The sequence below is a fragment of the Mobula birostris genome, chromosome 3, assembly GCF_030028105.1.
Source record: "Mobula birostris isolate sMobBir1 chromosome 3, sMobBir1.hap1, whole genome shotgun sequence".
Taxonomy (NCBI): Eukaryota; Metazoa; Chordata; class Chondrichthyes; order Myliobatiformes; family Myliobatidae; genus Mobula; species Mobula birostris.
Window position 1 is genome coordinate 168,334,603 of NC_092372.1, and position 16,010 is coordinate 168,350,612.

The following is a 16,010-nucleotide window of genomic DNA, read 5'->3' on the forward strand; positions in this document are numbered from 1 at the left end:
TGTCAAAGGCCTTGGTTAAACCTATGAAAGCAATGTACAGATTCAGGTTCTGCTCAGTGCATTTTTCTTGAACCTGACAGACAGTGAACATCATATCAATAGTGCTTCTTTTAGGGGGAACCCACACTGTGTCTTTGGCAGGTTCTTCTCTGATATGGTGGTGATTAGGCGGTTGAGAATGACTTCAGCTAACATGTTCCTGGTGATCAACAGCAGCAAGGTGCCACAGTAGTTAACGCAGTCAGCTTTGCTGCCTTTGTTCTTGAAAAGGTACGATCAAAGCATCTCTGAATTCATTGAGCATGTCTTCATCTTCCCAGATGTTTGTCAGAATGCTATAGACCCATTGACTTGAAGATTACAGCAGGGATTCTGTCCTTTTCTTCCAGAATTTAAGCAATCAATGGTTTATTTGACCTCAACCATTGTAGGAGGGAGGTAGACATTGTTGGCAGTGGGTTTCTTTGGGATCTAATTGAGTGCAACCCGGTCTACGGTAGAGGACCTATTGAATGGTATCATAGTGGTTAGCACATTCCTTTACAGTACCAGTGACCCGGGTTCAATACTCACTACTATCTGTAAGAAGTTTGTACGTTCTCCCTGTGACCGCGTGGGATTCCTCTGGGTGCTCCAGTTTTCCCCCACAGCCCAAAGACCTGCTGGTTGGTACGTCAATTGGTAAATTGCCCGGTGATTAGGCGAGGGTTAAATCAGTGGTCGGTATGCGGTACAGCTTGAAGGGCTGGAAGGGCTATTCCGCACTATAGCTCAATAAATAACTAAATAAACAAACAGATTACTGAAATGCTCCCTTCACCTGTTGTTAATACTCTTCTTCTCTCAGAGCAGGACTGTGCCATCTGCTGACAGAAGGAGTGTGGTTTGTAGCTTGTGTGGTCCATAGATTGCTTTGCTAGCACTGAAGAGCATCTTAAAAGTTTTTGGTGTTTCCTCTGCCTTTCTCTCCCACCATTCAGTTTGCATTCTGCTTAGTGCAGTCTGTGCTTGCCTCTGACGATGTTTGAAGAGATCGCATTTTGGGATGGAAGAAACGTCGTTCTGCCATGTGGGAAATACCTTCTTCTTCTCTTTCACTAACCTAAGGATATTTTTGTCATTTTCATCAAACCAATCATGATGAGCTCTTTTCTTTTTGGTCTTAGGGCTGACTTTGCTGATTTTACCACTGGCATCTTGTGTTGATCCCTCTTCTGTGCTACGCCTCCATTCAGGGGCCTATGGGATGCTAGTGCATCATAAAGACCGTTTGCAAATCGCTCTCGATATTTATGGCGCTGTGACTTGTCAGTATCAAGATGCTGTTGAATTATTTTTGGTTTCTTTCACTGCAGTTGGATGAAGTGCAGTGAGAAGATTGATCTAACCAGATGATGTTCAGTCCATCGTTCCTCTCCATACTTGGCTGTAGTGATCTTGAAATCACAAGTGTCCTGTCTGCGACAAATGATGTTATCGATCAAATGCCATTGCTTGGTTCTGTGGTATTGGCTGTATGCTTCAAAATGTTGCCTGGTTACACATAGAGCTTTAATATCACATCACGATGGAAGCACAAATATTTCTGTAAATTTCAGATACGAGATATTGCTGTCATTGTTTCAATTTAATTTGTAAAGTGAATGATACCTTGTGGTCATGTCATGCTCTGTGTCTATTTTGATAACATAGCTGTCCTGGTCAAGATTTTAAGATGTACAACATTTTGTACTTTTAAAACCTCCGTATGGATATACATCATGATGCACATTTTCTCTTCTGTTTTGTTCCATCACTCACAACCTATCCACCTGGGTTTCTTCTCCCACAGCCTACGTTTCCAATCACCTCCATCTGGTTCAATCTGACCATCATCTCTCCCTTTTTTGGTTCCATTTTTCACCATCCGGCCTATTCTTTCTCCCCTTCTGCGCCTGCCTTCATCTGCCCATCATCCCTACCTCATCCATATCTCTCTCTCTCTCTCTCTTTCTCTCTCTTGCTTTCTGTTTCTTTCTTTCTCTCACCTATTTGTACAGGTTATCTTCCCCATACCCTCTCAGTCCTGATGCGGGGTTTTGGACTGAAATGTTAACTATACCTTTACCTTCATCTACACTGCTTAGACTCGCGGTTCCTTCAGCAGATTTATCTTATTAAAATTAAATTAAATCCCAAATACCTTACTGTAACTGTTCCTTATTCATAATCCTCAACTTGTGTGTTGTTTATAAGATTCGTACCTTGCCTAGCCAGTTTTACTGGCTTTGTTGCATCTGATTCACACAGCCCTTTGTCCTATTTGTTTGTATCTTGTCTGGGTGCATGCGTATACCTTTTAATCTGTTCCCTTCCCTTTTCATGCCCTTTACAAACATTGTGGTGGAAAGCTTTAGGTGCTGAAAGCTTCATTGGATCAAAATGGAATGCATTGTGACTGTACCAACATGCAGCTGAGCTGAACTTGCCTTGGCTGGAAGGAGAAGAAAATGGAAAATAGTTCTGTATTCAGTTCAAAATCTGGTCTCATTGCTTTTTGAGTTTAAAATTGAGTAGCTTGTCTCTGCTATCAAGCATGTTTCTTTGTGACCAATAAAATAATTACTGCAACTTCTGTTGAGTTAACTCTTAACATATAGTAGTTTCCCATTTAAGAAAACATACTATGATCTCAGAATTAAAGACAGCAATAAAAACTAGAATCAGTTTTGTCACAAACAAGAAAAAAATCTGCAGATGTTGGAAATCCAAGCAACACACACAAGATGTTGGAAGAACTCAGCAGGCCAGGCAGCAGCTATAGAAAAATGTACAGTCAATGTTTCGGGCTGAAACCCTTCAGCAGGACCGGAGAGAAAAAGCTAAGCAGTAGATTTAAAAGGTGGGGGCGGGGAGAGTGAAACCTGGAGGGGGAGGGATAAAGTGAAGAGCTGGAAAGCTGATTGGTGAAAGAGACAGAAGGCCATGGAAGAAAGAAAAGGGGTGGGGAGGAGCACAAGAGGAAGATGATGGGCGGGCAAGGAGATGAAGTGAGAGAGGGAAAGAGGGATGGGAAATGGTGAAGAACACGGGTGGGGGCACTACCAGAAGTTCGAGAAATCGATGTTCATGCCATCAGGTTGGAGGCTACCCAAACAGAATATAAAGTGTTGTTCCTCCAACCTAAGTGTGGCCTCATCACGGCAGTGTAGGGGGCCATGGATAGACATATTGGAATGGGAATGGGAAGTGGAATTAATATGGGTGGCCACTGGGAGATCCGCCTTTTTCATGTGAACATAGCATAGGTGTGTGACGAAGCATTCTCCCAATCTACATCGGGTCTCACTGATATACAGGAAGCCACACTGGGAGCACCGGACACAGTATATGATCTCAAAAGATTCACAGATGAAGTGTCACCTCACCTGGAAGGACTGTTTAGGGCACTGAATGGCAGTGAGGGAGGGAGATCAGTAGGGAGGAACGAATGGACAAGGGAGTGGCGTAGTGAGCGATCTCCGCAGAAAGCAGAAAGTTGGGGGGGGAAGATGTGGTTAGTGGTGGGATCCCTTTAGAGATGGCAGAGGTTTCTGAGAATTATGTGCTGGACAAAGAGGCTGGTGCGGTGATAGGTGAGGACAAGAGAACCATATCCCTGATAGGATGGCGAGAGATTCAGGTCATGCTACTCTAAATCCCTGTATTTCCTCTGAAAGTAGTAAGCATCATACAGCCACTGGTAACTAGAATTTTCATTTAACATTACTCATTGGTTTCTACCATTGGTTCAGAAAGGTAGTTTGGAACTTCACTGTCTTAGGGCTGTCTGCAATGTGTTTCTGCAGGGTCCCCTGTAAATTTCTTTGATTTTTCAAGCTTTAGATAAGTGATTTGGATTTGAATATAAGGTCATAATTAACAAGTTTGCCAATGAAACCAATGCTGGTATGATTAACAACAAGGAAGAAAGTACCATAAGATAGTGAACAGTGAATTTAAAATTAATAATTCAGTCAATAGAAGTGTCAGATTAAACATTTGAGGAAGGAAAACAGTGTAAGGACTGCATGATGAATGACAAGGTACTAAAAAATGTATATGAATCTTGCAGTCCAAGCCCTGCAGAGCACAGATATCGAGGAGATTTACAAGGATATTGCCAAGGCTGGAGATTTATCATTATGAGCAAACACTGTCTGGACTGTTTGGTTTGCTTTGCAACAGAAACGTCTGAGCGGAGATTTAATTGTCTGTAAAATTATAAAGGGCTTTTAAATGGATCCCTTAACAGAAGAAGTTGGTAACTAGTGGCCATAGATTTAGTTAGGTTGGTGAGAGGTCGTGGAGGGATAGGGGATGGTGAAGGAGAGCTGAGAAAATTTATGTTTTTTTTTATTTTGTGAGTATGTGGAACCTGAAATGGTCATGGGAGCAGAAACTTTCATCACATTTCGGACATAACCTGAATGAGCATTTGAAGAACCAGAAATGGCGAGGCTGTGGGTCAAAACCTAAGGTCTAGTCTGTGCTGTAAATTTTAGTGATTTTTTTATTGAAGAGGAAATTCTTACATTTATTTAATACCTGTCACATCTTTAGGCAGTTCCAAAGCACTTGACAGATCATTATTATTTTTGTAGTGTAGTAACTGCTGTTTTATGGACAAAGTTATCAGACAGGTCACGTACAGTGGGATAAATGATCGTATAATTCAGATGTGAGAAATACAAGTTGGTCAAGTCCTGTACTTAAAATTAATCTTACAACCTATGGCACTGAATCTTAACTTCCATTAAAAAGCAGGTTTAAGACAAGGTGGTGGTTAAATACAGCAAAATTGATGTGTTGGCAAATTTGTCAGCTTCTCCTTTTAATCTAATTGTCATCTAGTTCCTTTGAGGCTGTTGGTCAGTTTCACAATGTTACTTGCTCATTGGGTGTGTCAGAAACAGGAGGAGTTATGAACTTTAACCCTTGTTTTTCAAGTTATTTTGGAACTTGTTAATGAAAGCAAAACAAAAGCACAGTCTCTTTGGAAGAGCCTGAAAATTTGACAGGCAAATCTCACAGACGCTTTCACGAGGAACTCTGTGGAAGGATCCATTCACTGAAGACGTGATAGCAGGCTTTTGAAGGAACTTGAAAATAGGAACCAAATCTTTAAACTTTGCAGTTTAATTTTGAAATATAGTGGTCATTTGTGAATTACATTTTAAAATTACCACCAATCCACATCTGTGGTATTTATGCAGCTATAAATTTGGACTGGGGAAAATCTTGGAAAACATGAACAAGTGTCTTGGGAATGGCATTAGACAGCTTCAGGCATTCCTACTGTGCAAGGGGGGGGGGCGGGTGGAAGGAATGGCAATGAGGTGCTGCCTGCAGGAGACAGAGACAAAGGTCCATCCCTGCTCCTCATTTGCCTGAACAATGGCATCCCAGAAGACAGATAGATATCAAAACCTGATGAATAGTGACATTCAAGGTCAACAATGACTTCACTCGACTTCTTGGCCTGGAGAAAAACGTTATCTTGAGGTCAGTTCCCTAAACTTTTTGGAGCAGGCACCTGATTGCTCATTTGTCAAGGTGTCCAATCAAATTTGCATATTATCAGTCAAGTCAGAAGATACAAGCCCTTGGGATACAAACACAAAATACTCTGCAGATGCTGGGGTCAAAGCAACACTCACAACACGCTGGAGGAACTCAGCAGGTCGGGCAGCATCCGTGGAAACGATCAGTCAACGTTTCGGGCTGGAACCCTTCGTCAGGACTGAAGAGGGAAGGGGCAGAGGCCCTATAAAGAAGGTGGGGGGAGGGTGGGAAGGAGAAGGCTGGTAGGTTCCAGGTGAAAAACCAGTAAGGGGAAAGATAAAGGGGTGGGGGAGGGGAGGCAGGGAGGTGATAGGCAGGAAAGATGAAGAAGGAATAGGGGAAAACACAATGGGTAGTAGAAGGAGGTGGAACCATGAGGGAGGTGATAGGCAGCTGGGGGAGGGGGCAGACTGAAACTGGGATGGAGGAAGGGAGGAGGAGGGAATTACCGGAAGTTGGAGAATTCTATGTTCATAACAAGGGGCTGGAGACTACCCAGACGGTATATGAGGTGTTGCTCCTCCAACCTGAGTTTAGCCTGGTGGGGTGGTAGGTGAGGACAAGGAGAACTCTGTCCCTGCTGTGGTGACGGGAGGATGGGGTGAGGGCCGAAGTGCGGGAAATGGAGGAGATGCAGGTGAGGACATCATTGATTCGGATATGTCCATACATTGCCTCCTCTACTGCCATGATGAGGCTAAACTCACGTTGGAGGAGAAACACCTCATATACCGTCTGGGTAGTCTCCAGCCCCTTGGATGAACATAGAATTCTCCAACTTCCGGTAATTCTCTGCCCCTCCCTTCCCCTATCCCAGTTTCACTCTGCCCCCTCCCCCAGCTGCCTGTCACCTCCCTCATGGTTCCACCTCCTTCTACTGTGCTTTCCCCTATTCCTTCTTCACCTTTCCTGCCTATCACCTCCCTGCTTCCCCTCCCCCACCCCTTTATCTTTCCCCTTACTGGTTTTTCACCTGGAACCTACCAGCCTTCTCCTTCCCACCCTCCCCCCACCTTCTTTATAGGGCCTCTGCCCCTTCCCTCTTCAGTCCTGACGAAGGGTTCCGGCCCGAAACGTTGACTGATTGTTTCCACAGATGCTGCCCGACTTGCTGAGTTCCTCCAGCATGTTGTGAGTGTTGCACAAGCCCTCGGGTCTGGGACTCTCAGCATTTCCCAGAAGTACAGAATGTTATTAATTTCAGCGGATGGTAATTATAGCAACCGCGTATCACCCAGGGAGCCTCATCAGCTTCCACTCTTTCACATGCAATTGGTGTGTATCCTCAAAACCTCAGTCCAGGTGTATGAAAGTCTTATCTACAGCTGTATTGTAGCAAACTCCCTATCCCTAGCTTCTCACATTTTGCATCAGGCTTAAAGTTTGGCTGTTTCCAGTTCAGAGATAACTTGTTAAAATTGTGCTGCTAATGCCGTGAAAATCCAAATCATTGATATTTGATACAGCTGAGTTAAAAAAGAAAACACCAATGACATGCAAAAGCTCGTGATTTCCCACACACCAGTTGTATGAAATCAATTATCTGACGGATTTTGCTTTTAACAGTAATGGTGCATTTAGTGTCTCCTGAAAAATTGTTTGCCAAATATTTGAACACCATTCCCTTTAATTATGGTACTTATCTAGATTTGTAAATCAATGGAGAGTAAATACCAAATAATTTGTGTTTAAATGTATCACTGCCTTGGTTTCCTTTTTTTCAGATTACCATCTGAGGTTTATTTTTTGTTTTTAAAATGTTGGGCCTTTCAAGCCAGTTACTAGTTTATTTTAGATTTTTTTTTGCTTCCTTGGCGCAGTTCATTATGCTCTGGGCTGATTAAAAATGACAACTGCATGGACCTCTGTTTTATTTTTGTGAAACCCAGTGAGTTAGAATAGAGGTGTTGCAGGCTTCATATAGAAAAAAATGTAAATTGAATTATACTGCTATTATCCCATTTCACAATAGGGAAATTAAATAAGTGACATTGTGTGTGCATTGAGCAAATAATTTCAGACTTCTTGTTGATTTCCTGAACTGTTAGCACTGGCAGTACTGGTTAATTTATGGCAAAAAGATCACAGTAATGCACTTTTAATCATTATGCAAATGTGGAAAAATTGTAATTTATATTAAATGGGAAGATTTTCTATAGTTTACCATCTTAAACAGTCTAGGAATGCTGCAGAAAATTTTGTTTTTTTGAGGTACAGTACATGATGAAACATCACCTTTTATACACCTGTGCAAAGAAAGATGAATGAAAAGCAAGAAAGTAAAAACAGTATAAAATCTATTACACCAGTAATTTTATACTTAGAGTTTTGTTTTCCATTCTTCATCATTCCTGTCAGAGAAACGGACAATTATTTTGAAGAAGGATTTACTAAAATACAAACAAAATTTGCAATACAAGTCTCATGCTTTATTGTTGAAGTTCATGGCGTTAGCTAGATGGTATTATTGGCGTGCTCTGGTGAAATTTATGCCTCTCAAGCTGGTGTGCTGTACACGCTATTGCAGAACGTTATAGAAAATAGAAGCAAATGATGATCATTTATTCCATCATGGTTTAGCATTGGTTGAAACATTGCTCTCTGCGATACTAGGTCAGTAGCTCTTTGTTGTTTTACAAATGTACGTCCCAATTGGCCTCTGGTAACAGTTTTGCATCCAAGGATCTTACTTTCTTTCTACTTTTAATTCAATATGAATGAGATTGGCTTTCTGTGTTTGAGTAGATAGTATGCAGATCAAAACTAGTGTGAGAGTTTGCTCTTTTGCTCCCAGAACTGCCATTCACTGATTATTTTGTTTTTCATGCCATTCTCTGTAAACCCTAGAGACTGTTCTACATGAAAATGTCAAGATATCATAAGTTTCTGAGATAAGCAAAACATCTGTCTGGCACCAACAATCATTCCATGGTCAAAGTCATTTAGAACACACTTCTTTGCCGTTCTGATGTATGGTCTGAACAACAACTGAACCTCTTATATACTGTTGTACAAAAGGGGAATAGTGAGGTAGTGTTCATGGGTTGAAGAAACCTGGACATAAGCACTTCTATTTATAATCCTTTTTTTTCTTTTCAGGATGGCAACAGACAACGAAGGGAGAGAAAGAAAACAGTCTCCTTCAGCAGTATGCCAACAGAAAAGAAGATCAGTAGTGCTAGTGACTGTATCAATTCCATGATTGAAGGCTCTGAACTTAAAAAGATTCGTTCAAATTCTAGAGTGTACCATCGTTATTTCCTTTTGGATGCAGACATGCAATCCCTCAGGTGGGATCCTTCAAAGAAAGAATCGGATAAAGCGAAAATTGACATAACGTCAATCAAAGAGGTTCGAACGGGCAGAAATACCGAAATGTTCCGCACCAATGCTATTTATGACCATATTTCAGAAGATTGTGCATTTTCAATAATATATGGAGAAAACTATGAGTCACTGGACCTTGTAGCTAATTCTGCAGATGTAGCAAATATTTGGGTTACTGGCTTACGGTATCTGATCTCTTATGGGAAGCACACATTGGATATGATAGTGAGTAGCCACAATAACATGCGGGCATCGTGGCTTTCAGATGTTTTTGCCACAGCTGATACAAAGGATGTAGGATACATATCATTTAACAAAGCTGTGCAGCTTATTAAAGGTCTAAACTCTGGGCTAAAAAATACCAAAATTGAATTGAAATTAAAAGAATTACACAAAGCAAAAGGAAAAACAGGAACAGATGTTTTCAAAGAGGAACTTATAGAAGTATATCATGAGCTTTGCACGAGACCAGAAATATATTTTTTGTTAGTCCAATTTTCAAGCAATAAAGAATTTCTAGATACCAAGGACCTGATGATGTTTTTGGAGGCAGAGCAGGGAATGCCACATGTTACAGAACAAGTGAGCATGAACATTATTCAGAAGTATGAGCCATCAAAGGAAGGACAAGAAAATGGTTGGCTTTCCTTAGATGGTTTTACTAAGTACCTCATTTCACCTGAATGCCATATATTTGATCCAGAGCACAAGAAGGTTTGTCAGGATATGACACAGCCAGTGTCTCATTATTACATTAATGCATCACACAACACCTACTTAATTGAGGACCAGTTCCGAGGCCCCTCAGATATTACAGGATATATCCGTGCCCTGAAAATGGGCTGCAGAAGTGTTGAAGTGGATGCATGGGATGGTCCTGACAATGAGCCCATCATCTACACAGGCCACACAATGACATCTCAGATAGTCTTCCATCGTGTCATCGATGTAATTAACAAATATGCTTTTGTTGCATCAGAATATCCTTTGATTTTATGTCTGGAAAATCACTGTTCAGTTAAACAGCAGAAAGTGATGATCCAACATATAAAAAAGATCTTGGGAGACAAACTGTATACAGAGCCACCATCTGTTGAAGACAATTATTTGCCCTCCCCTGAAGTCCTTAAGTACAAAATTTTGTTAAAGGCGAAAAAGCTGCCAGAAAATTGCACAGGTCTTGAGGGTGACATTACAGATGAAGATGAAGGAGCAGAAATGTCACGAAAGACCACAGGTGATAATATAGATCAGCAGAATGTAGCTCCCAAAAGATTTCTGCTCTGCAAAGAGCTCTCAGACATGGTGAGTCTTTGTAAATCTGTACTATTTAAGGACTTCACAGAATCGCTTCAAAATCAGAAATTCTGGGAATTTTGTTCATTCAATGAAGTAATTGCTAGTAAACTAGCTAATGAATACCCAAAGGACTTTGTGAATTATAATAAACGTTTTCTTGCCAGAATATATCCAAATCCAATGAGGATAGATTCGAGTAACATGAATCCTCAGGACTTTTGGAAATGTGGTTGCCAAGTAGTTGCAATGAATTACCAGACACCCGGTTTAATGATGGACCTCAATATCGGTTGGTTCCGTCAAAATGGGAATTGTGGGTACGTACTTCGTCCTGCCATCATGAGAGAAGAGGTGTCCTATTTTAGTGCCAATACTAAAGATTCAGTGCCAGGTGTTTCTCCTCAATTACTCCACATTAAAATCATTAGTGGCCAAAACTTTCCAAAACCCAAAGGCTCAGGTTCTAAAGGGGACATTGTTGATCCCTATGTGTATGTTGAAATCCATGGAATACCTGCAGACTGCGCAGAACAAAGGACTAAAACTGTTAACCAAAATGGAGAGAACCCTATTTTTGATGAGAGTTTTGAATTCCAGATTAACCTCCCTGAGCTGGCAATGGTACGATTTGTTGTTCTGGATGATGACTACATTGGAGATGAGTTTATTGCTCAGTATACAATCCCTTTTGAATGCTTACAACCAGGATTCAGACATGTGCCACTTCAGTCACTGACCGGCGAAGTTCTACCATTTGCTTCGTTATTTGTCCATGTGGCCATCACTAACCGAAGAGGTGGAGGGAAGCCTCACAAACGAGGTCTTTCTGTGAGAAAAGCTAAAAAGTCAAGAGAGTATGCTAGCATGAGAACGATCTTGATAAAATCTATAGATGAAGTGTTCAAGACTATTGTCCAGCAATTGCGGGAAGCAGCTGATCTTCGAGAAAACATGCAGGTATGTTTGTGTATGCTAAAATTGATCTAAGTATAACAAGAATTGAATCATTTTATTTTCTAACTCTTGGGGCTTAAGCCCAGTAGTAGATGACTCAGCCCCTTGAGCCTACTCCACTGTTCAATAAAATCATAGTTGATCCACCTCATCACAATTTTTCTGCAGTCTCTTGTATACTTTAATATCCAGAAATCTTTTATAGCTTGATCGCTTTAATATCCAGAAATCCAGATAGACAGTTTCCTTTTCTGTTGAATGGTCAGGAAAATTGCTGCAATAGTCAGAAATGAACTTCAATTTCTTAATCTCTGCAGAATAGCATCCAAGTTCTACGTAATATCTCCTTTCAACAACAGACCACATCTCAATTCATCTGTCACTGATTACATAGTAATTTTTGGCTATTAAACTACCATGTTTTAAAATCGAGACTGTTAGCAGACAAATTATATGAAGATTGCATGGCACTGAGTTGGGCATTCTGTTTATGTTTGTGAGAAAATACCCAATGATTGTAAAGAAAAAAGACAAGTTAATGTTCCATGCGTAATCATTTATCAGAGTAGTTTTTAACGATTAAAAAGGTAATAAGATTTATTTTAATGGAAGCATTAGTTACCAATGAAGAATATTTTCATGGATAGTTAACTGGTCGATTAAAGATTCTGCACATCTTCAAAGGTTTGACAACGGAAGAATCAATCTATTAGTTAACAACCTCCCATTGCAATAAACCAGATTTACCCTAGCCAAGGATAATTTTGTCGAAAAATCCGAGTGATAAACAATAAAATACCTCTATATGCCAAACTGATGCTTGGTTTAAAGTGAAAATTTATTATTAAAAGTTCCCTTCCTTAAGGCATTTAGTGAACAAGAACTAATTTTACAAGACAACTGATCTTTGAAGTCCATGAGACAGAGGAGACCACTTGGACCATTGTATCCATATCCGCTGAAAAATGAACTGTAGGGACTAATTTTGTTTCATAGTTGGGAGTACACATCAGATGCTTATTCAGGTGTTTCTTTTTTAATGCTTTGATGGTTTCTACTCTGACCATTCTTTACTGCAGTGAGTTCTACCACTTGTAACCAAAAAATATTACTTCTCAGCCCTCTCTAATTTTGACTAGAGGACATACTGTTTTTTGGTGAAGGAAATAGATTCTTCCTATTTACTTCATTTAGGGGCTTCATAATTTTGGACACTTCAGAGAAGTAACACATTGTTGTCTGTAGCTGGATTATACAGCTGAGCAGTCTTCACAACTGTAATTTTCTTTCTTCCACTTCCAGCAATGTATTTTTCACCTTTTTATAGGAACATTCATCCATATACATCAGACAAAGAACCCCTTCCCTAGTGCATTTAATGTGATCACATAGAGCCCAAGGTTAATTAGAAAACTTACCCCTTTTTATACTGCAAAACTATGACAAAGAACTGAAAAGGATACATAAAAAGAAATAACAACTGATAAAATACCATTTATCTGTGATATTCTTAAACAAATCTTCTCACCGTTAGAAAAGTTATGCAAGTTAAGCCACTCCTTTGTGGTACCATTGAAATTGAACAACTATGACAGAATCTAAGATGAGCTCAGATCAATGAAGCATCCGAATCCAGTCATGTCAGTCACTTTCAAACAAAGAACTTCATTTGTGTTCCAATAATGAATGCCTTATAACCCCTAACGAACTATTTTTTATGCTATGGCCTTGACAGGTTATGCCTCAGATGTCTTTATTTGCTAGTCTTGTTCCCCATGAATACATATGGCTTTAATTTAATTTGCCGTTATTAAGTTGGTCTGATCATTCCAGAAAGATTAATTATTAAGGCTTATTAATAGTAAGTTCTTCCTTTGCCACTTAAGATTCTGCAGCCTATGAAATTTGAGGAGAGATCAGGACAGGGAGATTAAGTTTGATGTGCTTCAGAAATAAGTGGCATATACACAGTAGCATAACTGTTAGCGTGATGCTCCTACAGCTTGGAGTGTCGAAGTTTGAATCCCAATGTCCTTAAGGAGTTTGTACATCTTCCCAGTGGAATGTGTGGGTTTCCTTCGGGTGCTCTGGTTTCCTCCCACAGTCCAAAGACGTACCAGTTAGTAGGTTAATTGGTAATTAAAAACTGTCTTGTGATTAAGCTGAGGTTAAATTGGTGGGTTGCTGGCAGCGAGACTAGATAGGCCATAAGGGCCTATTCCACACTGCAGCTATATAAAAAGATATTTCAGTCTTTTAAGAGACTCTTAGATAGCCTCAGGGAGCGGTGTCTCAGAAAGGCAGGGTCCATTATTAAGGACCTCCAGCACCCAAGGCATGCCCTTTTCCCACTGTTATCATCAGGTAGGAGGTACAGAAGCCGGAAAGCACACACTCAGCGTTTCAGGAACAGCTTCTTCCCCTCTATCATCCGATTCCTACATGGACATTGAATCTTTGGACACTACCTCACTTTTTTTTAATATACAGTGTTTCTGTTTTTGCATGTTTTTTAAAATCTATTCAATATATGCATACTGTAATTGATTTACTTGTTTGTTTATTATTTTTAATTCTATTTATTATTTTTTTTCTCTGCTAGATTATGTATTGCATTGATCTGCTGCTGCAAAGTTAACAAATTTCACGTCACATGCCGGTGATAATAAACCTGATTCTGAGATGTGTATGTGGAGCTTAGAAAAATAGAGTATCTGGTAGGGAGATTCTCGGCAGTTTCTAGAGTAGGTTACATAGTCGGCACAACATTGTGAGTCGAAGGGCCTGTAATATGCTGTAGATTTCTATGTAGTGTAGTCCCCTCTAGTAGATCTCCTAATTTGCTGAGGTACAACACCATATTCGCTGGGAAATTTCAAGTTTCTGGACAATAAGATAATTGTCTTCGATGTTCCTGACACTCCACAATTAACTACTCACTGTAGATGGTCTTTTAAATTCAAATAAAGTCCTGTAAAGATAACTAAACCATTTTGATAAAGTTACCAAGAGAGTCAATGCAGCAAATGCATTTGAAATGTTGGATATGGATTTTCAAAAAAATAGTTTGAGTAAATCTTGCATTATAGGCTTGTCATTAAGATTGAAGACAATTGAACAGAAGTAATGATACAGGCATGGGTAGAAAATTGTTTAAACAACAAGAAACAATAGTTGAGAGTGTTGTCGGACTAGAGGTACGGGTATCACACAGTAGTTTTAGATGTGTAGGACGTTCTTCGCAAATCTGCAGAAGACACAAAACTTGGAACCACAAGGTTACAACAAAAGACTAATAGAATACAGTCTGTCTGGTAGAATGGGCCAATGTGGCTGATGATGTGTAATGCAAGGTAGTGTAAAATGGGTAGTGTAGTACTTAAACACAAGATACTCTATGGATGTTGGAAATCCGGAGCAACACATACAAAATGCTGGAGGAATTCAGCATCTATGAAGATATATAAAGAGTTGATGTTTCAGCATCTATGAAGATATATAAAGAGTTGATGTTTCAGTCAGAGACCTTTCTTTGGGACTGAATGAAAGTGGGGAGAAGCCAGAATCAGAAGGTGAGGGGAGGGGAAGGAGTACAAGTTCGCAGATGATAGGTGAGGTGGAATGTGGTGAGTGGTGGAGGGGAATGAAGTCATATTGAAATGGGCGGCTACTAGGAAATAGTCTGTCAGGATCACCTATTGTATCGCCTGATACGGCCTCCCCAATTGGTGAGACATGGCGAAGATTGAGTGACCACCTTGTCGAGCACCTTCACTCCATCCATCACAACAGGCAGGATTTCCCATGGCCAGTGATTTCAATTCGACTTCCCATTCCCATTCTGCCTTGTTGGTTCATGGCCTCCTCTACTCTTATGATGAGGCCACTCTCAGGTTGAAGGAGCAACATCTTATATTCCATCTGAGTTGCCTCCAACCCGATGGCAAGAACATCAATTTCTCCTACACATAATTTCTCCCCTACCTCCTCTCTTTTTCCATTGCCTATTCTGGCTCCCCTCTTGCTCCCTTCTCCTCACCTGCCCATCATCTTCAACTGGTGCCCCTCCTCCTTCCCTCCCTTCCTTGTTCCACTCCTGCTATTAGATTTCTATCTGTTCAGCCCTTTATTTCTTCTAACCCTCACCTCCCTGCCACGTGTTTCATCCCCTCTCCCACCCAGCCATCATCTCCCTCACCTGGTTTCACCTATCATTCTGCCAGCTTGTACTCTATCCTTGCCCCCACCTTCTTATTTTGACTCCTGTCCCCTTCCTTTCCAGTCTGATGAACAGTCTCAACCATATAACAATTACAGCACGGAAACAGGCCATCTCGGCCCTTCTAGTCCGTGCCGAACGCTTACTCTCACCCAGTCCCACCAACCTGCACTCAGCCCATAACCCCCCATTCCTTTCCTGTCCATATAGCTATCCAATTTAACTTTAAATGACAACATCGAACCTGCCTCAACCACTTCTGCTGGAAGCTCGTTCCACGCAGCTACCACTCTCTGAGAAAAGAGGTTCCCCCTCATGTCACCCCTAAACTTTTGCCCTTTAACTCTCAGCTCATGTCCTCTTGTTTGAAATTTCCCCCACTCTCAATGAAAAAAGCCTATCCACGTCAACTCTATCTATCCCCCTCATAATTTTAAATACCTCTATCAAGTCCCCCCTCAACCTTCTACGCTCCAAAGAATAAAGACCCAACTTGTTCAAACTTTCTCTGTAATTTAGGAGATGAAACCCAGGTAACATCAACCTGAAATGTCAGCTAATTATTCCTCTCCATAGACGTTGCCTGACCTGCTTTGTTCCTCCAGCATTTTGTGAGAATAGTGCTTAA

At 40.7% G+C, this 16,010-nt stretch overlaps 1 protein-coding gene across 3 annotated transcripts in view; it reads left to right on the forward strand.

Moving 5' to 3' along the window:
* LOC140195408 (inactive phospholipase C-like protein 2) overlaps positions 1-16,010 on the forward strand; it is a 230,596-nt gene that overhangs the window by 128,448 nt on the left and 86,138 nt on the right. For all 3 annotated transcript variants that reach the window (XM_072253651.1, XM_072253650.1, XM_072253649.1), the window contains exon 2: positions 8,683-11,166. In XM_072253651.1, coding sequence (XP_072109752.1) covers positions 8,683-11,166 — 2,484 coding nt within the window. The remainder of the gene's footprint in view (positions 1-8,682; positions 11,167-16,010) is intronic.